This window comes from Gorilla gorilla, chromosome 12 (assembly GCF_029281585.2).
Source record: "Gorilla gorilla gorilla isolate KB3781 chromosome 12, NHGRI_mGorGor1-v2.1_pri, whole genome shotgun sequence".
Taxonomy (NCBI): domain Eukaryota; kingdom Metazoa; phylum Chordata; class Mammalia; order Primates; family Hominidae; genus Gorilla; species Gorilla gorilla.
Window position 1 is genome coordinate 34,807,736 of NC_073236.2, and position 26,681 is coordinate 34,834,416.

At 51.6% G+C, this 26,681-nt stretch overlaps 1 protein-coding gene across 7 annotated transcripts in view; it reads right to left on the reverse strand.

The window, feature by feature from the left end:
• Positions 1–26,681, reverse strand: part of FAM178B (family with sequence similarity 178 member B) — a 112,554-nt gene that overhangs the window by 37,915 nt on the left and 47,958 nt on the right. For 4 of the 7 annotated variants that reach the window (XM_055378542.2, XM_063695565.1, XM_019020811.4 and 1 more), the window contains exons 3-5: positions 10,108–10,201; positions 8,087–8,263; positions 7,774–7,871 (exon numbers count right to left, since the gene is read on the reverse strand). In XM_055378542.2, the coding sequence (XP_055234517.2) occupies positions 7,774–7,871; positions 8,087–8,263; positions 10,108–10,201 (369 nt within the window). Of the gene's footprint in view, positions 1–7,773; positions 7,872–8,086; positions 8,264–10,107; positions 10,202–15,832; positions 15,948–26,681 lie in introns of all 7 variants that reach the window. The other 3 variants (XM_055378541.2, XM_063695564.1, XM_055378540.2) reach the window with 1 other exon arrangement.

Genomic DNA, 26,681 nt, shown 5'->3' on the forward strand with positions numbered 1-26,681 from the left:
GGGTCCAGGAGCTGACCCAGGGCCGGGCAGTGGTAAGGGGAGAAGGAAAGGTGGGGCCCTCTGGCCCCACAGTGAGGAAGTGAACAAAATGGGAGGGAAACGAGGGCTTCGAGGGAAGCCACGGTGCATCTGCGCCTGTCCCAGCTCTTATCCCCAGTGCGCAAGGACCTGACGAGCGTGAGGCTGCTCTCTCCCTAGGCTGTCTGCACTTCCGCTCCATCAGTCAGTTCCTCCTTGGTGGCCACACAGAACCTGCTTGGCTGGCTGCTCCAGACATAAGAACACTGAGAGGATCCTGGGGTGCTCCAGAATTCACAGGAAGATGGAGAACCTGGCCGAGGGGCATGGAGCAGCAGGGTCCCTGCCCAGAAAAGCCTGAGGACTGCCGTCCCTGAGTCCTTTCCTCAGGAGCATCCACGTGGTTAGGCCTGGGTCTTGCTCCCAGAGGTGGAACAAAGGAGTGCCTGACTCCCGGCTTCTGTGCAGAGGAGGGTGCAAGGAAGACGCCTCCTCAACACAGGAAGGAAGCCCACACCCCCTGCAAACCTCAATGTATTTCCATCACAGGAAGAGATCAGGAGAGCGCCAAACATTGTTGGCTTTTACTTATTTGCCAAATATTTACTCAGCACCCGTGATATTCTAGTCCGTGCTCTGTTCTGGGTGCTGAGGATGCAGACATGGGGGAGATGGACGGAGCCCTCCCGCCCAGGGAGCTCATACTCATGGGGAGGGCTGGTCATAGTTCACTTCTGGTCCTGGTAGTCAGTGGAGAAAAATGAAGGAAAGGGAGGTTGTGCAGAGCCCTGAGGTGGCAGCTCATTTGGAAAAAAGGATCAGGTGAAACCTCTCTGAGGCAGTGACATGTGAGCAGAGACCACCATGATGAGAAGGTGGGAGTCTCCTACCAACGTGTGGGTATGAGGGAGGGTGGGCATCAAGACACAAGTGCCCAGTGCACCGCAGGGACAGGGAGAAGAAGAGCAGAGGGCAGGGCCACACCGCAAAGGGGCCTTAGCGGCCACCTTAAAGACTCCAGGCTTCCTTCCAAGATGATGCAAAGTCTTGGAAGATTCTGGAGCAGGGAAGTGACTCAATTGCTCATGACAGCTCTTTTATGGTTCAGTGTTTTAGGTGTCATCATAATGTTGTAATTATGTTTTAAAATACCCACCAAGGGCTGGGCACTGTGGCTCATGCCTGTGATCTCAGCACTTTGGGAAGCCAAGGTGGGAGGATCACTTGAGCCCAGGGGTCTAAGACCAGGCTGGGGAACACAGGGAGATCCAGTCTCTACAAAAAGTTAAAGAAGTTAGCTAGGTGGGATGGTGCATGCCTGTAGTCCCAGCTACTCGGGAGGCTGAGGCAGGAGGATCACTTAAGCCCAGGAGGTCGAAGCTGCAGTGAGCCTGGATGGTGCCACTGCACTCCTGCCTCGGCAAAAGAGATTCTGTCAACAACAACAAACAAACCACCAAGACCTTATCTTTTTAGAGACACCTACTGAATAACATAAGTCTAATCATTTGCTCTGATTCACAATGATGTGGGGCAGGGGTGGGGGGCAGTGGGTGAGGGAAGGAGTCGTCTCCACGGCTGTGTCTGCTGAGATGGAAAATGGGTACATGGAGTCCATTTTACTAGCCTCTCAACGTTTGTATATGTCTTGAAATTATCTATAACCAAATTTTTTTTTTTTTTTTTTTGAGACGAAGTGTCACTCTGCCTCCTAGGTTGGAGTGCAATGGCACAATCTCGGCTCACCGCAACCTCTGCCTCCCAGGTTCAAATGATTCTCCTGTCTCAGCCTCCTGAATAGCTGGGATTACAGGTGCATGCCACCATGCCCAGCTAATTTTTTTTTCTTTCTATTTTTAGTAGAGATGGGGTTTCACCATGTTGGCCAGGCTGGTCTTGAACTCCTGACCTCAAGTTATCCACCCACCTCGGCCTCCCAAAGTGCTGGGATTACAGGTGTGAGCCACCACATCCAGCCAACAAAACTTTAAAAACTTATTAAATAGAAGTGATTCTGGCTAATTGGTGAGAACTGGCTGTGGGGGTAAGAGCAGGAGCTCGGAGGCCGACAGGGTCTTTAGAAAGGGGAAACAAGAGGATGGGCACGGTGGCTCACGCCTATAATCCCAGCACTTTGGGAGGGCTAGGCGGGCAGATCACAAGGTCAGGAGTTCAAGACCAGCCTGGCCAACATGGAGAAACCTCATCTCTACTAAAAATACAAAAATTAGCTGGGTGTGATGGCAAGCACCTGCAGTCCCAGCCACTTGGGAGGCTGAGGCAGGAGAATCGCTTAAACCCGGGAGGCGGAGGTTGCAGTGAGCTGAGACTGTGCCATTGCACTCCAGCCTGGGCGACAGAGTGGGGGGGAAAAAAAAGGAAGAAAAAGAAAAAAAGAAAGGGGGAAATAAGCCCTAGGCAACCAAAAACACTCCTATTAACCTCACACCCAAAGATGGCCTTTCTTTTCCCCTAAACAGAATTGGCATCACACTTTACACATGGCTTCAAAGCCTTTTTTCCATTCAGCATATTTCATTAACTTTCCCATTTTCCTGTGACATCATTTTTAGGTACCATATAATACTCCGTAGCATGGGCAGAACTGAATCGATGGTGGGGCACTGAGGCAATTTCCAGTTCTTCACTATCATGACATTGCTATGCCAAACATCCTTGTCAATGAATCTTTGCCATCTAGTTCCCCAGAAAACGATCTAGTTTTTTGAAGGGTGTGCACATTTTAAAGTCATTTGCTTGATTTTGCCAAATTGGCCTCCAGAGGGACTACTGACCGCATCTCATGAGCAGGGAAGCATATGCCTGTTTCCTCACATCCTGCCAACACTGGGCAGCACTGTCCTTTCGGATTGATTCTGGTCTGCCAGGCAAGGAACTCTACGTCATTGTCAGGGCTGGTTTCGTGAGCCATTTTACGCAGGCTTTGTCCATTCCTCCATCTGACCAGGCAGCCTGACCAGGCAGCTGGCTTCATCTGACCTTCTGCTTTGAAGCAGTGCACACAGGATGTTTAATGAATAGCCGCAGGCAGTGAAGGAAGAGGATCCCCAGAGCCTGGGACGTCAGCTTTCAGCAGAGTGCAAGCAGTTGCAGGAGCCCTGAACAGAAGTGGGGATGGCATGCTGCTCTTCCCAAAGCTGCCTGAGCTGCCCCAATGGCGCCACCTCCCAAGGTGGATGTTCCTCCAAGAACCTCCTCTTCCCCTTGGCTCTGTTTCAGGTGGTCTGCCTTAGTATTCACTTTCATTTTTCATGGTTAGGCCCAGCTCTTCCTTACATTTGCAGTGCATCCCATGAAGTCTTGAACGCTGAGGCAGGGGCTGCGGGTGTACTGCATGAGTGTCAGCAGGAGTTCTCGCTTTGTGCTTAACCAGTCAGTCGAGCAGACAAAGAGTGTGACAGCCCTTCGTACACCAATCTGCCCTTCTTCCTGGGGTCAGTGTGGGCACAGAGCCCAGTGGGGCAGCCACCAGTGAAGGCAGCCAGTAAGCTCTGTGGCCGCCGCGGGAAGCACAGTGGAGCAGCGGCTCACTGAAGACCCACAGTGAGTACAACACGGCAGGAAAAAAGAATTAGGAGCCCTTTACAACCCAATCAGGGATGACGGCCAGAACATACCCTGAAGAGCAAAGAAGGTGCGGAAACGGCGGGTACGTGCACACGCAGACAGAGGCTGGCGGCCAGCCAGGTGGCTCTGGCTCAGGGGAAGAAGCGCATTTTCAACATCAAATTTGAAAGGAGTACTTTCAAAAAGGTACTCCTTGGTACCTTATGCATTTTGTTTTATTTGAATGCTTTTATCTATTTAGAAAAATAAAATCAATAACACTGATCCCGATAAGGCACCCTCCTTCCTAGTAAAGCTCTTGGCACAAAGTATCACCCTGCTGACGTGGCTGCCTGAAAGGCAGGCGCAAGATGCTCTGTTTCATTCATTTCCTGGCATTTAAAGGGCACTTGCCATGGGCCCTGGAGCTACCCACAGATTCCACAAAAGACACTGATTCATGAAATCACAGTTTAACATGGCTAGCAGATGAAGGAGTGAAGTCATAAACTTAGGATATGGAGAAGGTAGCTTCAAATCTGTCTTGAAAGGATGAATTATTAAGACCAAAAAGCTGAGGCATGGTGGCTCACACCCGTGATCCCAGCAGTTTGGGAGGCTGAAGTAGGAAGATCACTTCAGCCCAGAGGTTTGAGATCAGCCTGCACAACATAGGGAGACCTTGTCTCTACAAAAAATTTAAAAATTAGATGGGTGTGTTGGCATCTGTCTGTAGTCCTAGCTACTAATGAGGTTGAGGCAGGAGGATTACTTGATCCCAAGAGGTCGAGGCTGCAGTGAGCCATGATGGTACCACTGCACTCCAGCCTGGGCGACAGAGTGAGACCCTCTCTCAAAAAACAAAAAAGGCAGAAAAATTGACGTTGGGTCCCCACTGGCTGTTTGGGGATGGAAAAAATCAAGTAAGATCCTTCTCTCATACCAAGGACAAACAGATTACAGTTGGGATTAAGAGCTGATGGAAACAAAGTAAAGCCAGTCCTGAAAGAGAAGAAAGCACACTATCTTTATGGTCTTGGTGGGGAAACCCTTCGTCTTCCATATGGAAAGATCATTACACAAAAATCCCAATCAATTCTCTGCATTATCCATAAAACTGTCCTGTAAATCTAAATCTATTCTAAAATAAAAAAAAAAGGACTGAAAAAGTAAAAAGAAAAAATAAAAAAAAAATTCCAGTTCACTGAAAGGTACCATACATAAAGATTTAAAAACGACAATCTATATAACCTTTGGAGGAAACACACTGTAACGTAATAAGCAACATGAAGATCAATAGAGTTGATAAGAAGATAAAATTAACTGATAGGAAAGTGGGTAAGAAATACCAAAAGGTAATTTACAGTAAGAGAAACACAAAAGGCCAATAAATACATGAAAAGATACTCAATTTCACTGGCAATCAGGGAAATGAAAATTAGAACCACAGGATGACGTTTTCCACTCATCAGATTGACTAAAACTCAAAAACAAAACAGAATATGTAGTATTAATGAGAATGCAGAAAAATATGCACTTTCATACCTATTTGGTGGTGTTACTAATAGGTCCAGCTTTACATACTTTAGGGTTGCAGTTTCACATCAAGGAATTTATCTCATAGAAATATCTGCACAGACACCCAAAGCCCATATAAACAGTCACTGGAAGAATGTCCAGTATTAGTAAGGGAGGACACCACCCCTCATGTTATCTTATGCCCAATTTCTGCCTCAAAGAAAAAGTAGGAGTTAAAGAAAAGACAGAAATGAAATCAGTAGTCAGACAGCCCAGTGCTGCATTCCAGGCCTGGTAGTTACAGACTGACCCCTGACTTAACCGGTTTATGTTATCTATAGATTCCAGACATTATACGGGAAAGCACTGTGAAAAACCCTGTCCTGTTCTGTTCCACTCTGATTACCAGTGCATGCAGCCCCCAGTCACGTACCCACGGCTTGCTCAATCGATCACGACCCTCTCACGCGGGCTCTCTTAGAGTTGTAAGCCCTTAAAAGCGACAGGAATTGCTGACTCAAGCAGCTCGGTTTTTGGAGACGTGAGCCCGTCAATGCTCCCAGCTGAATAAAGCCCTTTCCTTCCACAACTTGGTGTCTGAGGGGTTCTGGACTGTGGCTCGTCCTGCTCCATTAGGAGACTACAGTGGCACACACACTAGGGAAATACTATGCAGCTGTGAAAAGAGTGAGGTTTATTGTGTGTATGTGTGAGAAAAACAACCACAAACACCATGCCCTGGATGGAGCAAATGAGAAACTGGCTGGACGAGGTGGAAGAGGGGGCCTAGGGACCAGCCTAAGAATTTGCACCTGGCCCTGCAGGCAATGGGGAGCATGGTAAGGCAGAGATGTGATCATCACAGGAACCCCCAGGCATCTACAGAGCAGGCAGACTTTGGAGAAGAGGAAGAAATGCCTCTGCCACCCTCCAGGTGAGCCGGTGAGATGAAAGCAGGAAAGGAGGTGACTGATTTACGTGAGCCAGACATGGTCCTGGCTGTCACGGAGTTGGATTTAGGATTCAGGATACAGAAGGCAGAAAGGACAGGATTTAGGGATGAAAGGGGTAACAGGTGGGGATGGCGGAAACCTCTAGGACTGTAATTTCCAGCTGGCAAAGCAGAGTGGATGGGCGGTCTGGGGAGAACAGGGAATCAGGAGGCAGGGTCGGCCTCTCCATCCCATAAAGAAATACCAGGCTGCTGGGCTGCAGGCAGCCTCCCTCACTGAGGCCCCCGGAGTCCTCTGACAGAGCTTCCCAGAAGTCCCATTCTTTCAGAGAGGATGAAACCTGCCCTCTCCCAGCTGTGCACAGGCTGCCTCTCTGCCAGCCAGATTCCCAGGAAAGACAGAAAGAGATGGGACTGCCTGCTCAGCACTGAAGCGGAGCCCAGGACAACTGAAGGTAACTTAGTCAACAAGCAGAGCCTCTACCAGGCCGGGCCCTGGGGTGTGAGGCGATTCAAACTCCAAGCCGGCTCCCAGAGACCACCCTCGGAACAGTGCAGGGGAAGGGAAGGGGTCCCAGTGGAGGGTAACACAGAGGTGTCCGCCAAAGGTGAGGAGTAGGAAAGGAGTCATTCTAGGCAGGAGGAGCTACAAAGGGACAGGCCCAGAAACAGAAGGGAAGAGGGAGAGAGAAGAGCAAGGCGAGTGGATGGGAGTGGTCGGCTCCGGAAAGGGCAGGCAATCCCGTAAGACTGTAGCCAAAAGTGGGAGAAGGAAAGTGGAGAGAGAAGCAGGGCCAGATCCAGCCAATGGGCCTTATCTCCTCCTGGGCTGAGTTTGTTTACCCACTTCATTCATTCGAAAAGAATTTACAGGCCAGGCGTGGTGGCTCATGCCTGTAATCTCAGCACTTTGGGAGACCCAGGCAGGCACATCACGAGGTCAGGAGATTGAGACCATCCTGGCTAACACGGTGAAACCCTGTCTCCACTAAAAATATAAAAATTAGCTAGGTGTGGTGGCGGGCGCCTGTAGTCCCAGCTACTCGGGAGGCTGAGGCAGGAGTATGGCGTGAACCCAGAAGGTGGAGCTTGCAGCGAGCCGAGATCGCACCACTGCACTCCAGCCTGGGTGACATAGCAACACTCTGTCTCAAGAAGAAACAAACAAAAAAGAATTTACAGAGCGCCGAACAGCACGCTAGGCACTGTTCTAGATCTGGGACAATATGGCAGTGACCCTGACAAGGTAGCTGTTCTGGTAGAGGTAACTTCAAGGAAAGCCACAGCCATAAACAAGGAAACAAAGAGTAACATAATTTCTGGCATGGGTAAATGCTAGGCAGAAAAGAAAATAGAAGGATGAATCGAGAGTGTGCGAGTGGGAGTCGGGTGATCAGGGGACAGAATTCAGCTGAGGTCTCAATGACGAGGAGCTGAAGACTGGGGAGGGAGCCCCAAAGAAAGGAGAGTGGGGGCCCTGCAGGCAGGAGCTAATTGCACAAGGCAATTGTTTTGCTAATAAGATCATGTTAAGAAAATTAAGCTTTTTTTCATTTGTAAAGAACTCATTAGTGAGTTATATTTTTAGTTCTCCCTCCTGGGGATTAGAAATTGGGCAGGGGAGGTTTGTTGGGGCTGATAGGGAGGACTCTGGATCCCTACAAGACCCCGAAGAGATGCGTGTGAGAGGGAGGAGGCAGCGGGGGAGCAGCACGCACCTGCTCCGGGAGGTCATGTCCGGGAAGAACTGCACGAGGGCCAGCAGGTTGTGGTGGTGGTCAGACACCCAGCTCAGGGTGCAGCACAGTTCCTGGAGCTGCAGGAGAACGGCACCCCATGGGCTACAGGAGGACACTGCCTTCCCCCTGCTCTCGCCACCCAGCCCGCACAGGGGAGTAAGTGGGCAGTCACGGAGACCAGGGACATTCCGATGACCTCCAGGCAGTGCCATCCCCACCCAGGGCACTCTAGGGGCCACCTTGGTCCCTAGTGACGAAGCTGTATGAGGACCAGGCTCTGGGCGTCTCGTACCTTCCCTGGCCACTCCCGGATGTTCTCCAGGAGCAAGAGGAGAAGCTGCTGGAGGTCAACTTTGGGCAGCAGGCGGAGCCCCACGTCCAGGCCGGTGCGGCACAGCAGCTCAATCAGTCCCATGAGGTTCTCGTCAGTGTAGGCCCCCGGCTGGGCCTGGGCACACAGCGCCAGAAACTGGAGAGAGAAAAGAGGGCAGGGGTGGCCAGGGCATGGGGGAACGGGAGAGTACTTCGAGGACCAGTTCCCTGGGAGACACTTAGGCAGAAGGGATGGTACTGTGAGCCCCGCGGCCATGCTGGGTAGGAGCTCAGGAAACAGTGAGGCCCCTGCAGGGTCCTGGGTGGCAGGCACAGGTGTGGAGAGTGTGCTTGTCAGAGGCGTCTGAACCAGAGCAACTCCATCTTGAATAGGGGCTGGGTAAAACAAGGCTGAGACCTACTGGGCTGCATTCCCAGGAGGTTAGGTATTCTTACAGGATGAGATAGGAGGTTGGCGCGATACAGCTCACAAAGACCCCGCTGATAAAACAGGTTGCAGTAAAGAGGCCGGCCAGATACCATCAAAACCAAGATGATGACCAGAGTGACCTCTGGTCGGCCTCACTGCTTATTATATGCTAATAACAATGAATTAGCATGCTAAAAGACACTCCCACCAGTACCATAACAGTTTACACATGCCATGGCAATGTCAGGAAGTTATCCTATATGGTCTAAAAAGCGTAAGAACCCTCAGTTCTGGGAATTGCCCACCCCTTTCCCAGAAAACTCATAATCCACCTCTTACTTAGCACATAATCAAGAAATAACCATAAAAATACTACACCAGCAGCCCTTGGGGCTGCTCTGCCTATGAAGTAGCCATTCTTTATTCTTTTACTTTTTTTTGAGACAGAGTCTTGCTCTGTCACCCAGGCTGCAGTGCAGTGGCACCATCTTGGCTCACTGCGACCTCCGCCTCCCGGGTTCCAGCAATTCTCCTGCCTCAGCTTCCCAAGTAGCTGGGATTACAGGCACGCACCACCGCGCCCGACTAATTATTGTATGTTTAGTAGAGACGGGGTTTCACCATGTTGGCCAGGCTGATCTTGAACTCCTAACTGCAGGTGATTCACCCACGTTGGCCTCCCAAAGCGCTAAGATTAGAGGCATGAGCCACCATACCTGGCCTATTCGTTTACTTTCTTAATAAACTTGCTTTCATTTTACTCTATGGATTTGCTTCCAATTCTTTTTATTTTTGAGATGGAGTTTCTCTCTTGTTGCCCAGGCTAGAGTGCAATGGTGCAGTCTCAGCTCACTGCAACCTCCACTTCCCAGTTTCAAGCAATTCTCCTGCCTCAGCCTCCACACCTGGCTAATTTTTGTAGTTTGTGTAGAGACGGGGTTTTGCCATGTTAGCCAGGCTGGTCTCGAACTCCTGACCTCAGGTGATCCACCCGCCTCAGCTTCCCAAAGTGCTGGCATTACAGGCATGAGCCACTGCATCCAGCCTTTTTGTTTTTGTGAGATGGAGTCTCGCTCTGTCACCCAGGCTGGAGTGCAGTGGTGCCATCTCGGCTCACTACAGCCTCTGCCTCTCAGGGTCAGGCAATTCTCCTGTCTCAGCCTCCTGAGTAGATGGGACTACAGGTGTCTGCCATCATGCCCGGCTGATTTTTTTTTTTGTATTTTTAGTATAGATGGGGTTTCACCATGTTGGTCAGGCTGGTCTGGAACTCCTGACCTCAAATGATCCGCCTGCCTCAGCCTCCCAAAGTGCTGGGATTACAGGCATGAGCCACCATGCCTGGCCCCAATTCTTTCTTGTACAAGAACCAAGAACCCTCTCTTGGGGCCTAGATCAGGACCCGTGTCCGATAACACAGTTTCTGTAGCACCCGGCCCACAGCCAGCACAGTGCCTGCCGTGGTGCTGAGCTCGCCGGAGATTCTCTGTGAAGCTCCTGGAATTAAGCTGCTGAATGGGTCTGAACTGTGAGCCGAGAGTGCCCTGCATGAGGCAGGCGGCTTGACTCACCTTGTAGATGTGGCCCAGGCTGATGTCCAAGGCAACCTCTTGGGGAGCGTCCTGCTCCTCATTCTCACTCAGGCCAGCCTCGCCTGGAAGCACCCTGTGGTAAGACAACAACAGTGACGATGGGAAACCCAGGAGGGGGCACAGGGGCAGGAGTGAGGTGCAAAGCGGGACACTGCTGCCCTGAGGCTGCTCATCTGCTGGACACAGCAAATTCTTCCACACAGATGATCTCATGCAGTTTCTGAGGGCCAAGAATCCAGGGCAGCTCTGTTGGGTGGTCCTGGCTCGGGGGTCTCTCGGATGTTGCCCTCAAGATGTTGGGTGGGGCTGCGGTCACCTGAGCCTACAGGCTGGAGGGCCTGCCTCCTGGCTCACTCACCTGGTCACTGATCCACAGGCCCCAGGGCCTCTCCACAGAGTTTCTCCACATGGCCGCTGGTTCTCCAAAGCCAGTGGTGAAAGAGAGAGGGAGAGAGAATATGCCCAAGACAGAGCCACAACCTTCCACAACCTAACCTCGAAAGTGACATCCCATCTCTTCTACTGGTCACACAGGCCCAACCTGACTTGGTGTAGGAGGAGGCTACAGAACTATGTGAACTCTAGGAATGGGGGACACATGGGGGGGGCTCCTTGGGGACTGGCTCCCACATGCTACCATTCAGGTGAGGCCTCGAGCTTTAGTTTTCCATGACTTGGAAACCAGAAAATCACACTTCCAATCCCCCCAAAGTCCGTGAGTTCTCCCTGGGTCTGTTCGACAAGGGTAAGCCTGCATACACTGCAAAGTGCACCACGTGGTAGCTGACACAGGGGCTGGCTCCCAAGCCAGCAAGTATGGGGGAAATCAGAACAAAACATCCCTGAAAACCCCCTCCCAAGGTGTCACCCTGAGCTGATGTGCTGTCTGCTGACAAGACCTGCATGGCCAGTTTACCCGAGTGACGGACCCAATCTGGCTGAGCACCAGATGATGTTAGAGACCAGGGCTGGGGAAAGAAAAATCCCCCCCTTTAAAGATCAAGCCACACGCAGGGTGGTGAGATGCTTACGGTGAGGGGGACCTTGGTGGGGCTTTGTGGATGGCAGTCTCATCACCCTTTCCACAAGCCTCCCTCCCAGGCACGCGCTCACAGGACGAGAGCCTGGGCGGGATCACCTTCATCCTATGGCCGAATGTACATTGTTGATTTTAAGTATGTTAAGTGAGCTTATGATGAGGGTCCCCTCTGCTGTCTCACCCACTTCTCCACTCTTAAGAAACGGCTTAAGGTTCCTGCTAACAGTGGTAAGTAAAGATATTGACGACAACCACACTGCTGATGACAGCAGGCTCCAGGCAGCCCCCTGGCACAGGGGAGGAAGAGCACTGTCCTACAGCTCCTGTGAAGTCTCTGCTCTTCTCTGCTTGGCACTGGCACTGGGCTCAGAGGGGAAGGAGGAGAGATCTGTCTCCGAGGTACCAGGAAGTTGGTGCCAACAAACCAAACTTGGTGGGGGAGTGGAAACTGCGGCTGGGCTCAGTCCTTCTTCCAGATTTCAGCATTTATTAGGGCCCTAACTGAATGGGTAAGGCTGGCATTTGCACATCTGGGCGCAGGCTGGACCTGCGCCAGTACATGAGGGGAAGCTCTGGTTCGTACCAGCCTTGAGCGTGCAACACGTGCAGCCATAGGTGGGTGTGCTTTCAGGTTTCTCAGCACGGGGCACTCAGAGTCGACTACAAACATCTGCAGAAGAGAGATGCTGCCAAGGGGAGAAGGAACGTTGAAGGTGTGAGGTGGTGACATGTGTTTTTTGAGCTGCAGAGAGGAGTGTGGCTGTGGGGAGAGCCCTGTCCTCCTTGGAAAGAAATGTCAGCCTTCCCAAGTGAATGCCTGGCTGGTCAGAGTTCCAGAACTTTGTGAGCCCACGGACTCATGGGCAACATAATGGGGGTCCTCTAATCCTTGCTTTTCAGAGGAATCACTTGACTAAACTGCTGGCATCTGTGGCTGCTGTTCTGAGCTGCAGCATCAGCTGATCCCCGAAACTCCACCACTGCTGCCAGCAAGGGGCCACAGCCCGGGAATTCAACGGCCTATCTATTATCCCTGCTCCCCTCCTGGGCTTAGCAGGTTAGAGTGAGCTGATGGTCCCACCATTGGACTCTTATGAGCAAAGCAGCTTCACTGGTCCCACGCCTGGCTCCAGGGTCTGTGGCCAGCACCTAGGAACTGGGTTTCTGTCTCGGAGACACCGTTCAATACTCAATAACCTTACAAGGGACATGTCACTGGCCTCTACCCAGGTCTCCTCATCTTCTTCCCCCAAAAGTTGAAAAAATAATGAAGTTACCATCTGCATGGCATTCTGACATTCTCAGAGGGAAGATGGCAGGTACAGTGTATGAGCACCACTACCACCTTAACCAAGAGCTGCCTCCTTAATCAATTGCCCCCTCACTTGATAGGACGCCCTGTCAACGTGTTAATTGTCATGTATTTACCCCTTTGGTCTCTGCACCAGGCTGCTCCTTTGAAAACCAAGTGGCTGGCGGGGCATGGTGGCTCATGCCTGTAATCCCAGCACTTTGGGAGGCTGAGGTGGGTGGATCACCTGAGGTCAGAAGTTCAAGACCAGCCTAGCCAACATGGTGAAACCCCATCTCTACTAAAAATACAAAAATTAGCAAGCATTGTAGCATGCACCTATAATCCCAGGTACTCAGGAGGCTGAGGCAGGAGAATCGCTTTAACCCGGAGGCAGAGGTTGCAGTGAGCCAAGATGGCACCACTGCACTCCAGCCTGGGCAACAAGAGTGAAACTCTGTCTCAAAAAAAAAAAAAAAAAAAGAAAAAACCAAGTGGCCAAGGCTTCTGGCACCAGGAAACAGCTCCAGACTCTTGGTCTTCAGCGGCCAGGCCTGCGCATCAGAGCAGGGCTCTAACTTCAGCTGGGCTTGGTAGCAGGAACAGCCCTGGAGGACCATGCACAGCTACCTAAAGACCTCCTTTGTGCTCCTGGGGTAGATGGGAGCACCTGGCAAGGCCCATTCTGTGTTGCAGTGTGGGCATGAGCCCCTCTGAGGATGCTGATGAGCTCCCCCACCACCCGCTTCCCATTCATATCCACGCTCCATCCTTTCCTTGAAATGTCCTCCTGTTTCCCCTCCCCAGTCTCATCATTGAGCAGAGGGCCACTGTTTCCAACAAGGTGGATGCCAGGAGATCTGCATGGCCCAGCTGCGGAAGGACTGCATCTTTCTGAAAGGAAATCTGGAAGCGCTAGATGGGAGATGGTGATGGCTTTTAAGGAAATCCGAGATTAGGAAGAAATGTTGGAAGACTTGTCTTTCTCAGAGCAACTAGAGAGACAGCCCAGTTACGGTGGGGCCATGCACAGATGTCTGAGGCCCTCATTTTGAGCCCTGGCCATTGTGAGGCACTGTGGGTAGCCCAGGAGAAGCCCCAGAGGTATCCGTTCCCCTGGATGGAGGCATCCCTGGAAGTCAGCAGAAAAAAGATGCCTGGGCGGAGCCAGCTCGCACAAGACAGCCTCTGAGTTGGTGAGGAGCCAGGACGAGAAGGAACACAGGGAGAAGACAGCCTGCCGTGGGGTTTCTCTTGTGGCCCATGCATCCATGAAGGATGCCATACCCTTGGGGAGGAGATGCTGGAACCTCCTTGATGCTTCCCGAATACTCTGGAGGGGTCACCCTCCAATCCATGACACAACGCAGCAGCCCAGGAAACCTACCCAGGCATTTTCGCCATCCTCCTACCCCGAGGAAGACATGGGGAGGGGCTCCAGGCAGGAAAGCCTCCCCAGCCCTGAGGGGCTTGACAGGTGGTCCCCAGCCTGCTCCCAGAGCCAGGAGCAAGGAAATCAGCCCTGCGGCTGTCAGCCAGGTCCTCGAGGGTAGTTCTGAATCCTCTGATGGGAAATGGTGTCAACAGCCAGGCCAAGGTCTGGGGCCCAAAGGAGGTAGATGTTAAAACGGTGTGTCTGGGACATGACATGAGGCCCTGGCAGCTCCCTGGGCCCGATCTAGGACAACACAGCCCTGCTTTCCTCCCACACAAGGCTTAACTGCGCCTGGGAAAGCTGAAGTCTGCGTGCCGGAGTTTGTGTCCCAAAGTACTTGAGATGATGTGTTTAAAGGGCCACAGTTCTCATCCCTCCTGCCCACTCTGCCTCTGGAGACAACGGATTTGTCACGCAGCATGAAGGGCAAGCCGCAGTCAAATCCTGGGAGAACCGGGAGGCAGTGGGGGAAGCAGCTCTTTGCAGAGCAGAGCGAGACCCAGTGGCTATGTCTCCAGTGCCGCCTCCCACTCCCAGGAGGACACAGGGACACTCATCACAGCAGTCACAAGTGGCTCTTCTGGACTCCATGGCCCCTGCCTGCCTCAGACGTTCATTTGTTTTTCTGAGTGTAATTCTCTCCCCCGCTCATCCAAGACGGTGTGCGATTGCAGCTCTGTGCCAGGAGGAGGCAAGTGGCTCATTACACCAGACATGGAGCTGCGAGCTCCGGGAGGGAAAGGGGCAGGAGCACGGCAGGCTGGCACATGTGTGGGGTATTTATAGCAGAGCTGAGTGTGGTTTGGCTTGGCAGACAATTGCTAAACACAGTCGTGGAACAGGTTCTTAGGAGAGCTCCCACTTTCCATGCAGAGGAACATCTGCCCGCCGAGGCGAGGGAAGGGGGGCCTGGCACCTCCTGGGGCTGACGGATTGTCAGCGGGAAGCATGGGGGGACGTCCTATACGACAGCCCCTCCAGGCTTCAAAACACTCTGTTCCATCTCAAATCACCTTCTTCAAGGGTTCTCAAGAGAGTTTGGATGTGCTAAAATTTGTAGAACAAGATGATGATATATAACACTTTTACGACCTTAAGCTAAGTCGCCATCCGCCCACCAGAGCTATTTATGCATCACGTGGCGCTCCTCCCCACAGGCAGGGACCAGGCATAGGCAAGTGATCATGACTGTCCACGAGCAAGTCAGCCCGGGGCTCAACGGGGGCACTCATGACACAAAACTGAGGGTTGTGGGAACATAAAAGCATGCCCTGCTGTTCCTGAGTGGATATTAGGTAACGGGCCAAACAAGTGGCTTGAAGAGACTCAAGGGACTGGGATGTGTCTGCAAGGATACTAACCAGGCTGTGAAGTCTGGGTTTCACCAGAGAGTGGGGGCAGCGGGGGCTGAGTCAGGAAGTGCCAAAAACAGGCTCATCCATTCTGGGGGCTTCCCATCTCCCTGAGGCTAGGAGCAAGGAAATTCCTTCTTGGTGTGATACTCAGATCCACAGGCGGGGGTGTGTGGTTGTTCTGTAATTCCCTACACATGGGATACAGCCTGAGTCCAGCAACTTCCAAACAAACAAGAGAACAGGTGGCTGGGCGTGGGGTGGCTCATACCTGTAATCTCAGCACTTTGGGAGGCCAAAGCAGAAGGATCGCTTGAGCCTAAGAGTTCAAGACTAGCCTGGACAATGTAGGGAGACCCCCACCTGCCACCTCTACAAAAAATTAAAAAATTCGCCAGGCGTGGTGGTGCATGCCTGTAGTCCCAGCTACTCAGGAGGCTGAGGTGGGAGGATCACTTGAGCCTGGGAGGTTGAGGCCGCAGTGAGCTATGATTGTACCCCTGTATTCCAGTTCTGAGTGACAGAGAAAGACCCTGTCTCTTAAAACATATGAAAGAAAAAGGCAGTGAGGAAGGAGAAGTACTCACCTGCCACCGTGCCAAAAGGGCCCCAGAGGGTACGGGGCAGGACTGTGGGCACCCAGGCTGTGGAATGCCTCCCTGACTTCTTGCAGTGAGGGGCACCACAGGTGCTTGTCTTCATCTGTCAGGCCAAAAGGGAGCAGAGAGTTACAGTGGGGAACGGAGGGCAGGGCGCACCACTCCCACTGAAGGGGCTGGCCGTGACCCCTGGCCCAAGATAACCAGTTTTTGCCTTCTCTGACACCACAGGTGTTATCTGGGGAAATGAAGCAACTGGTGGTTTCCAAGTACTTCTGGGGCTTTGTGAATTTCAATGTTTTCTTGAATATTCTCTTACCCGGTCTTCAAGGTATGGCTGCACTTGGGTCAACCGCTCCCTGACCATCTGGCCATCCACATCAGGCAGTAGTCAGGGTGCTCGGCTGCCCACAGCCAAGTGACACGAAGAGTCCTGTGCCAGAGGCCCCGAGCTACAAGGCTCACTGGACACCAGGCTCACGTCCTTAGACTCTCTTGCTGCAAAGCACCCAGGCTGACACTCAGCCCACTGCAGCCTCTGCAGCACTCTTACTGCTGCAACATTTGGGCATCCCCAGTCCACCATCCCTGCTGGGAGCACACCTCGCCTGCCTCCCACAGCCTGGGGCGTGTCTCCTAAGCAAGTGTGCGCTATGGAGACCAGTTTCCCTTGACCAATTTAACCAAACATTCATGATAAAGTCTGACCACATCGGCCGGGCACAGTGGCCCACACCTGTAATCCTAGCACTTTTCAGAGACTGAGGCAGGCAGATTGCCTGAGCTCAAGGAGTTCGAGACTAGCCTGGGCAACACGGTGAAACCCCATCTCTACTAAAATACAAAAGAAAGTAGCCGAGCATGGCGGCATGAGCCTGTAGTCCCAGGATAATTGCTTGAACTTGGGAGGTGGAGGTTGTAATGAGCTGAGATAGAGCCACTGCACTCCAGCACTCCAGCAGCCTGGGTGAAAGAGCGAGACTCCGTCTCTCCAAAAAAAAAAAAAAAAAATCTGACCACATCAGCAAACAGGGAGAAACTTACATACTCAGGTACTCAGGGCCTTTTTTTCTGTCAGACTACTTAAGGACATTTTTATAAGCGGGAGAGTAGAAAGATAAAAAAGAATGGGTCCAGACGTCTTCTCCAAGGATGGCTGCCCAAGACCTCCTGCCCCACGTGTTCTCTGCACCGTGAGCTCCCACACCTCATCCAGGGACAGAGCCTATGTTTCCACTCTGCTCTCATTCCTCAGCATTGTCCGACTTAGCAGTTGACTTGCTTCTCCCTCTGTCTCTCCCCGGTAGAACAGGAGTCCCACGAGGGCAGGGGCCACATCTGTGTTGGTCATTTCTACAGGCCCCATGCCTAAAAATGTGGCCGGTGCATGGAAGAATCAGAATGAATGAATGGAGAGAATCCAAAACAAATCTGACCAAGTACTACACAGCTAAGAGGGTGCTATGTTCTGAGTGTTTATGTATAGCCTCCAAAGCTCATATGTTGAAATTTAATCCCAAGTGTGATAGCATCAAGAGGTGGGGCCTTTGGGAGGAAAATTAGGTCATGAGAATGGAGCTCTCACAAATGGGATCAGTGCCCTGATAAAGGAAGAAGGCCTGAGGGAGCTGGTTGCCCCTTTTACCCTTCTGCCACATAAGGAATTGGCCAGAAGACCTCCTCTTTGGGGCAGAGAGCAGCTCTCACCAGACATCAAATTTGCTGGTACCTTGATCTTGGACTTTCCAGCCTCCAGAACTGTAAGCAATAAATTTCCCAGTTTATAAATTACCCAGTCTAAGGTACTTTGTCATAGCATCTCAAATGGACCAAAACAGGGAGACTGAAAACAAGTCATAAGATGGGCTGGCAGTACCCAGAAGGCAGATGTTAAATTTGACAATGGGTGGGGCATCAGATTCAAGAACCTGGAAGCTGGGTTAGGGATACATCAGAAGCACATACGTGGAGCCTTCACCATTCTAGAGGGTGAGTGTCCCACCCTGAGGACCCACTTCAGCACACTCCACTGTGTTCAGGAACTAGCTAGGTGTGGAAGATAAAAAGGCAAGCTAGAGGAGACCTTGACCTCAAGGAGCTCACGGTCTAGGAGGAACAGAAGCCAGATCAAGAAATACAAGTGAATGTCTTTATGCAAAAATCAAAGCAGGTAAAAGGTACAGAGCCTTCTCAGAGGAGCAGGTGTTACTTGGGGGTGGTGAGCGGACAAGACAAGGGATATGAAATGTGGAAGGTGGAATGGGAATGTCTCTTTTCTGACACAGAGACAGAAAAGATGGAGGCAGGGCAGCACAAAGCAGCATGGCATGTCAAGACTGGAGGCAGAACAGGCACAAAGCAGGGAGGGCTGCAGCGGGGTGGGGACTTCCGCAAGGACCACCGTAAGAATCAGTTTCCTAAGCTCACTGAAAAGTGCTGGCAACAGTCCTGCCCAGCTGCAGTGCTGGCAGACGGCAGGACGGCGGGCAGAGGGTCTCTGAAACCTGCCCAAGGACATTTCTTCGGCAGGCACCGAGTATCCCTCTTTGGAAATGTATATGGGTTGAGACTCACCAAACAAGTAATTAGACTCTTGGAGGAGGAAAAACTTTCTTGTTTGTTTTTTTTTTTTCCTCTCTTGGGCAACTTAACAAGTAAAGAGTGGTAATGATACCCCTTACTCGCCTCACAAACGAGCTGGGAAGAATGAAGTCTGCAAAACACAATGAGACTCTACTGGAAAGACAGAACTGTTCACCAGGGCCTTCGGGGGACTGTGCACGTATGTGCATGCACCTGTGGGCGGGCAGATGAACTTTCCAGGGAGGGGAAGACAATCAACCCAGGGCGAGGCACCGGGAGGCCCAGGTGGGCTGGAACCTCCTGCCAGCAGCCTCAGACCCCAAGGAGGTTGTGCCCGCCTCCCCTTGAGATCCCCACCCCAGCCCACACAGAGGCATCTTCTGCTGTGAAACCCCCTGACTCACAGGCAGCAGTGCCCACTCTGCCAGCCTCCAGCCGGGCATCATCCCTTCTCCCCTCTCCCACCCAGCAACTGCTCCACAGCACAGCACGACCCAGGCCAAGGTGTCAGGAGCAGTGTCAGAGGAGGGGCCTGGGAGGCCTCGGGACAGTTAAGTCCCCATCAGCAGCCCTGGAGGCTGGTGACTTGAGGACAGGAAAATATCACCCCGGAGCCCATAATTAACATTGCCTAGAAGTGGGCCATGCACTCAGCTTTTCCTGAGCTCTGTTTGTCCCCGATGAGGGCTTTCTGGAGAGCTGACACAGAGGAAACTCAGACGTCAGGCTGCCAGGCTCCAGCTCCCCAACTCAGTTCCTCCAGGCACAGAACAGTCGTTTTAGGTGATGCCCAGGGGAGCACCGGAACACTGTGTCTTTTAAAATGCCAGCATGGGCTGGGCATGGTGGCTCACGCCTGTAATCCCAGCACTTTGGGAGGCCGAGGTGGGTGGATCACCTGAGGTCAGGAGTTCGAGACCAGCCTGGTCAATGTGGTGAAACCCTGTCTCCTGTCTCTACTAAAAATACAAAAAAATTAGCCGGGCATGGTGGTGGGTGCCTGTAATCCCAGCTACTTAGGAGGCTGAGGCAGGAGAATTGCTTGAACCCAGGAGGCAAAGGTTGCAGTGAGTTGAAATCATGCCACCCCAGCCTGTACAACAGAGTGAGACTCCGTCTCCAAATAAATAAAAAAAAAAAAAAAAAAAAAAAAGCCGGGTGTGGTGGCTCACGCCTGTAATCCCAGCACTTTGGGAGGCAGAGGCGGGCAGATCACAAGGTCAGGAGATCAAGACCATCCTGGCTAACACGGTGAAACCCAGTCTCTACTAAAAATACAAAAATTAGCCAGGCGTGGTGGCAGGTCCCTTGTAGTCCCAGCTACTCGGGAGGCTGAGGCAGGAGAACTGCTTGAACCCGGGAGGTGGAGGCTGCAGTTAGCTGAGATCGCGCCACTGCACTCCAGCCTGGGCAACAAAGCGAGACTCCGTTTCATAAAAAAATTAAAAAAAAAATTAAAAAAAAAATTGCCAGCGTGAACAGCCCAAAGACTCTGGGCTCTGTGTAGAGGCTGTGAGTCTGCAGGCGTCCCTTTAGGTTACCCTTCTGGGATGGAACTGACACTTGGGGGTGTGGGGGGAAGATAGAGGAAGAAAATCATCAGGCCTAAAATAAAAGTGGCTTTTCCATCTGTGTCGTGGAAGAAGCTGTTAATTCACTACCGTTCTCCTGGCACCCCTTACATGGAATTGGAAATCCATGCACATCCCAAGAACCTCTTCGGCCACTGGAAGCGCCAGCCTCAGCTCCAAGACCTGGCTCCTGCCCCCCTTCTGGGCCTCCCTCGTTCCCTGAGTCCTCATCCTGGGCCTTAGGGCTTTGGCGGCAGGAGACTGGGTCTGCAGGCTCCATTCTTATCCTCCCCAACCCCCCAATCAAACAGCTAATGAGCTCTGCTGGGTGGCTGCACTGGGAGGGCCAAGCAGCACCATCTGCCTGAGTTCTAGCTCCCTGAATCTGAGATACCACAGGAGGAGGGGAGGTCCCCATCAGCCTTAATGGGCAAGGGGGCAAGAGGGCCAGGAGGCTGGTTCCTAAAGGAAAGCAAGCTACCCATCCCACTGAGTCCGATCCTAACTGGAGTGCAGGGCTCACAATGTTTACGGGAGGCTTAAAATCCAATTCTTTCATATCCTCCCAAATCTAATCACTTATCTTCCTGCAGCACTTTTCTACTTAAATTTAAACTTGTTTCAATATTGCCAGCTTTAGTCAATTAGCTTTAGCTTTAGTCATTTCAACCGTGCATTCACTCAGCAAATGGCAAGCAAACACCAGGTGCTGTTCTAAATGCCGGGGACCCAACGGTGAACAAAACACAAAGCAGCCCTGCTCTCGGGTTGTTGGTGTTGGGTGGGGGACACACAACGCACACATGAAAGATACATAATGCCCAATGATGCTGGGTGGCATCCGTGGCTGGGAGGAAGGGTGGTCAGGGGACGCTGGAGCACCCTGAGTGACCTGGGGAGTCTGGCAGAGACCTGAGGCCAGGGAGCACTGCTGTCTTCTAGGTTGAGCAAGGAGCCCAGGGTGCTGGAGTGGGTGCAAGGCCTAGGGGCTGGAGGTGAGGATGGAGAGGCAGATGGGGGTGAGAGAGAGGCAGATCAGCTGGCCTGGAAGACTGGGGCAAGGACCAGGGATGAAGGGAAGCCACTGGACTTGTAAACAGGGAGTGTCATTACTAAAGGGAGCCAGGTCCTCAACAACAACAAAAAAAACACAAAATCCTGTATCCCCCAACTATGACATATCCATTTCCTATTTTAAAAACATGCACATTTTGTTGCCCTGATGACAGTGCAAGCACAGGACGCAGGCAGACCGGCGTTCTCCCAAAGAGTGCCACTGCCTCTCCCTGAGAAAACCGTGTGTCTAGGGAGACACTGAGAAATGCTGACCGCTTGCTGTTCCTGGTCTCTCTCTCACCGGCTCTTTTCCAGATCTGCACCCACATTCTTTTGGAACCTTCTTTTTGTTTCTTCTCTACCCTGCAGCCAGCTCCGAGGGTGCCTTTTTTTTCCTTTTTCTCCCCACTCACCCTGAGCCCAAGGCCTTTCCTGTGGTGCCCCTGACAACCTCCCTACCTTGCTATAACCAACTCTGCACCTGCCAACACCATCTCTATAGGCCCCTGGCCTGCTTATTCACAGAAATGTGTACAGGGCAGGTGATGCCATCCCCAGGGCACCTCTCCTTTCCCCTGCCCTTCTGTAACTCACACCACTGCCTGGTGTCACCTAATACCAGCAAGCACTCGAGGCCCCCGGTATGCGTGACAGAGTGACATCGTGCCAAACCACAGAACCACTCATATCTGCTAGAATTAGGTTTGGCTACAAATAACAAAATGGAACAAAATTAAAACAAAACAAAACAAAAAAAACAAAAATAAAAGAAAAAAACCCACCCGGCCTTCAAAAAGCAGAATTTTATTCTCTGACGAAAAAGAAGTCTGTAAGTAGGCAGGTCACAGCCGGTGCAGAGACCCGACTGTACCTGCAGGATCTCAGGAGCCCATCTCTCGGCTCTGCTGTTCTTAGCATGTGCCTCTCATGCTCAAGGTCATATCACGGTCCAGCACGGCTGGTAGAGGCCCAGCTATTACGGCTCAGCTCCAGGCAATCGCCTTCTCACTTGGCCACCTAAGCATGCATTCTTGGTTGTTTTTAAGGATACAGGGCTCCCTCAGCACGACTCAGGAAGGTAGCAGTAGCAAACTACCCTCCCAAGTTTGGAAAGCAAAAGGTTGAGACTGGTTTAGACTCAACCTAAGAGTTTCCTGGTAATGTCCATAAATGAATGATCTACCAGATTCTCTCCCAGTTTGGATTTTCAGGTTTTAATTTTTGTTTGGAGACGGAGTCTTGCTCTGTCACCCAGGCTGGAGTGCAGTGGCACGATCTCGGCTCACTGCAACCTCTGCCTCCTGGGTTCAAGCAATTCTCCTGCCTCGGCCTCCCAAGCAGCTGGGATTACAGGCGCACACCACCACGCCTGGCTAATTTTTTTGTATTTTTAATAGAGACAGGGTTTCACCATGTTGGCCAGGCTGGTCTTTAACTCCTGACCTCAGGTGATCGACCCACCTCAGCCTCCCAAAGTGCTAGGATTACAGGCAGGTGCCACTGCGCCCTGCCAGCTCCAGTTTGGGTTTTTGAACTGGACGGTTTTGGAATATGCCTGATCTCTGGAATAATATGAAACAGAGACATCAAATGCTAGCAGGAAAGTGGAGCAACAGGAACTTTCATTCATTGCTGGTGAGAATGTAAAATGGAACTTTGGAAAATAGTCTGGTTGCTTCTTACAAAGCTAAACACTCTTACCGTACGACCTAGCGATTGTGCTCCTTGGTATTTTACTCAAAAAACTGTAAATTTACGCCCACACAAAAAGCTGTACGTAAACGTTTATAGCAGCTTTATCCAAAACTGTCAAAAATTGGAGGCAAACAATGTGGCCTTCAAGAGATGAACAAATAGGCCGGGCGCGGTGGCTCACGCCTGTAATCCCAGCACTTTGGGAAGCCAAGGTGGGCGGATCACAAGGTCAGGAAATCGAGACCATCCTGGCTAACACAGTGAAACTCCGTCTCTACTAAAAATACAAAAAATTAGCTGGGCGCGGTGGCGGGCGTCTGTAGTCCCAGCTACTCGGGAAGCTGAGGCAGGAGAATGGCGCGAACCCGGGAGGTGGAGCTTGCAGTGAGCCGAGATCACATCACTGCACTCCAGCCTGGGTGACAGAGCGAGACCCTGTCTCAAAAAAAAAAAAAAATATGAACAAATAAACTACGGTGCAACTACACAATGGAATATTATTCAGCAATAAAAAAGGAATGAGTTATCAAGCCACGGAAAGGCATGGAAAAACCTGAAATAATTACTGCTGAGTGAAAGAAGCCAATGTGAAAAGACTACAGACTGTGTAATTCCAACTACAGGATATCTGAAAAAGGCAAACCTATAGAGACAGTGACAACAGCAGTGCTTGCCAGGAACTTGGGTGGGTTGGGGGGCGTGGAGGGTGAAGGAGGCGGGCGTGGAGGGTGAAGGAGGGGGGCAAGGAGGATAGGATGAACAGGTAGCACTGAGGACATTTTTAGGGCAATGAAGCTATTCCGTATGACACAGTAAGGATGAGCATGTCTATACTTTTTTTTTTTTTTTTTTTGAGACGGAGTCTCACTCTGTCTCCCAGGCTAGAGTGTAGTGGCACAATCTCAGCTCTCTACAACCTCTGCCTCCCAAGTTCAAGCAATTCTCCTGCCTCAGCCTCTCAAGTAGCTGGGACTACAGGCATGCACCACCACACCCGGATAATTTTTGTACTTTTTTAGTAGACAGGGGGGTTTCACCATGTTGTCCAGGCTGGTCTCGAACTCCTGACCTCAGGTGGTCCACCTGCCTCGGCCCCGCAAAGTGCTGAGATTACAGGCGTGAGCCACCACGCCTGGCCATTTGTTAAAATCCATAGAACTGCACAACACAACCCTAATTTAGGCTATGGACATCAGTTAATAAGGTATTGATATTGTAACAAATATACACACTAACATATGATGTAAATAATAGAGGAAACTGGTGGGTGGGTGGGAGTGGAGAATGAGTATACAGAAACTACTTTCTGATCAAGTTTTCTGTAAGCCCAAAACTGTTCTAAAAAATAAAGGCTATTAAAAAAAATACAACAACAAAAGTATTCTTCTTTTTATTTATTTATTTATTTATTATTTATTTTTGAGACGGAGTCTCGCTCTGTTGCCCAGGCTGGAGTGCAGTGGCATGATCTCCGCTCACTGCAAGCTCCACCTCCCGGGTTCACACCATTCTCCTGCCTCAGCCTCCCGAGTAGCTGGGACTACAGGCACCTGCCACCACGCCCGGCTAAGTTTTTGTATTTTTAGTAGAGACGGGGTTTCACCATATTAGCCAGGATGGTCTCGATCTCCTGACCTTGTGATCCACCCGCCTTGGCCTCCCAAAGTGCTGGATTACAGGCGTGAGCCACCACGCCCGGGTTTTTTTTTTTTGGTTGTTTTTTTTTTTTGAGACAGAGCTTTGTTCTGTCCCCCAGGCTGGAGTGCAATGGCGTGATCTTGGCTCACTGCAACCTCCACCTCCTGGGTTCAAGTGATTCTCCTGCCCCAACCTCCCAAGTAACTGGGATTACCAGCGCCTGCCACCACACCTGACTAATTTTTTGTATCTTTAGTAGGGACGGGGTTTTGCCATGTTGGCCAGGCTGGTCTCGAACTCCTGACTTCAGGTGATCCGCCCACCTCATCCTCCCAAAATGCTGGGATTACAGGCGTGAGCCACCACACCTGGCCAACAAAAGCATTCTTTAAAAAAATAACAACAGGAGGGGGGTCTCCACACACCGTTTCTTGGGCAGCAAGCAGACCCGGCACTGGAAGGGATGATGGTGGTTGCTCTCATCTCAATCAAGGACCCAGCTGAGAGCCTAACACAGTGGTTCACTGCAGCCTCAACCTCCTGGGCTCAAGCTATCCTCCTGCCTCAGCCTCCAGAGTAGCTAGGACTACAGGCACACACCACAATGCCCAGGTTTTGTTGTTGTTGTTGTTGTTGTTTTTTTTTAGTAGAGACGAGATTTCACTATGTTGCCCAGACTGGTATGGAACTCCTAAGCTCAAGCAATCCTCCTGCCTCTGTCCTCCCAAAGTGCTGGGATTACAGGTGTGAACCACCACACCTGGCCTGTTTGCACATGTTGTAATCACTTAGGGAGTGTCAAAAATTACTGCCACCTGTGCCCTACCCCCAGCAATTGTGGTTTAATTAGTCTGGGGTGTGGACTAGGCTTTGGAATTTTAAAAAATTTCCAAGTGATTCTAATACACAGCCAAGTTTGGGCTCCACTGAGCTAGGGAAAGCTGTGGCCCTGGCTCCGGAGCATTACTCAGGGCCACACTCCCGTGCTCTGGTGGATGATGAGGGTGGTGGGGGTGGGCAGGAATCCTCAGATGCCAGCCCCGGCTCCCCTCTCACCGCACCTGAGGCCAACTGCCCGTGGCTCAGTAGCCCAGGGGCTCTCAGTTCTGGATGCCCACTGGAATCAGCAGGGGAGGCTTTAAAATGCTAATGCCCAGGCTGTGCCTCAGACTGATCTCAGAGGGCAGGACACAGACATCATACTTTTTAATGCTCAGCCATAGCTGAAAATTGCCAGGGCCGGAGGCTCAGTACTGGGGGAGCTGCAGCCATCCTCTGATCAGAGTCTAAAAGTCAAACATTAAGAAGTGTTGGGCTGGGCGCGGGGGCTCACACCTATAATCCCCACAAGTTGGGAGGCCCAGGCAGGCAGATCGCTTGAGCCCAGGTGTTTGAGACCAGCCTGGGTAACACAGTGAGACTCTATCTCTCCAAAAATACAAACAAATTAGCCGGGCGTGGTGGCACGCACCTGTAGTCCCAGCCACTCAGGACGCTGAGGCAGGAGGATCACCTGAGTCCGAGAGATCGAGGTCATGGTTGTAGTGAGCCCTGATGCCACCACTGCACTCCAGCCTGGGTGACAGAGTGAGACCTTGTCTCAACAACAACAAAAAAGTGCTCTCCGAGTTTAAGTCATTTAAATTTATTTTGCACCTCATTTTAAAAGTGGGGGTTGAGAGTCCTAAGCTAAAGTGGTGGGCAAAACCCCCACTATTGCCTGGCCACCTCTCCTGCAAGAGGTTTGTGCACTTGGCCAAAGTCCTCAAAACCTGGAGCATCTCAGCCCCAGCTCCACATAAGAATCACCTGAGAGCTTTAAAAATTCCTGATGACAGGTACTGTCCTAAGGGAACGAACTCACCTGGGCCTCACGAGCTACTGATGGCGCAGTACCTGAGGGTCCCCTTGTACAGGTGGTGGAATGTAGTGGTGGGGACAGGAGCTGAGTGCGCCACAGGCGGGGAGACTCTGCAGATGCCGGCTGAGCTGGGGTAAAGCATGCATGCCTGCCCCCACAGGGCCAACAGACCTCAGGTCCTGATGCTGGAGGACCAGAGAGCACATCAGAGCTTCTCTGGTACACCCAGCTCCACAGCTGACTGGCCACAAAGGATCAGAGCAGCTATCTGGAAAAGATGCTGCTGTCCACCGGGAGACGCAGTGTTTCTGGAGACCCACCCACTCATTCAACAAAAACCACCTGGGTCCTACCGTGTCCCTGCTCACATAGCTGCCAGGAACCCAACAGATAACTAAAACTAAAAGCAAAACAAAAACATGGTCCCTGTACT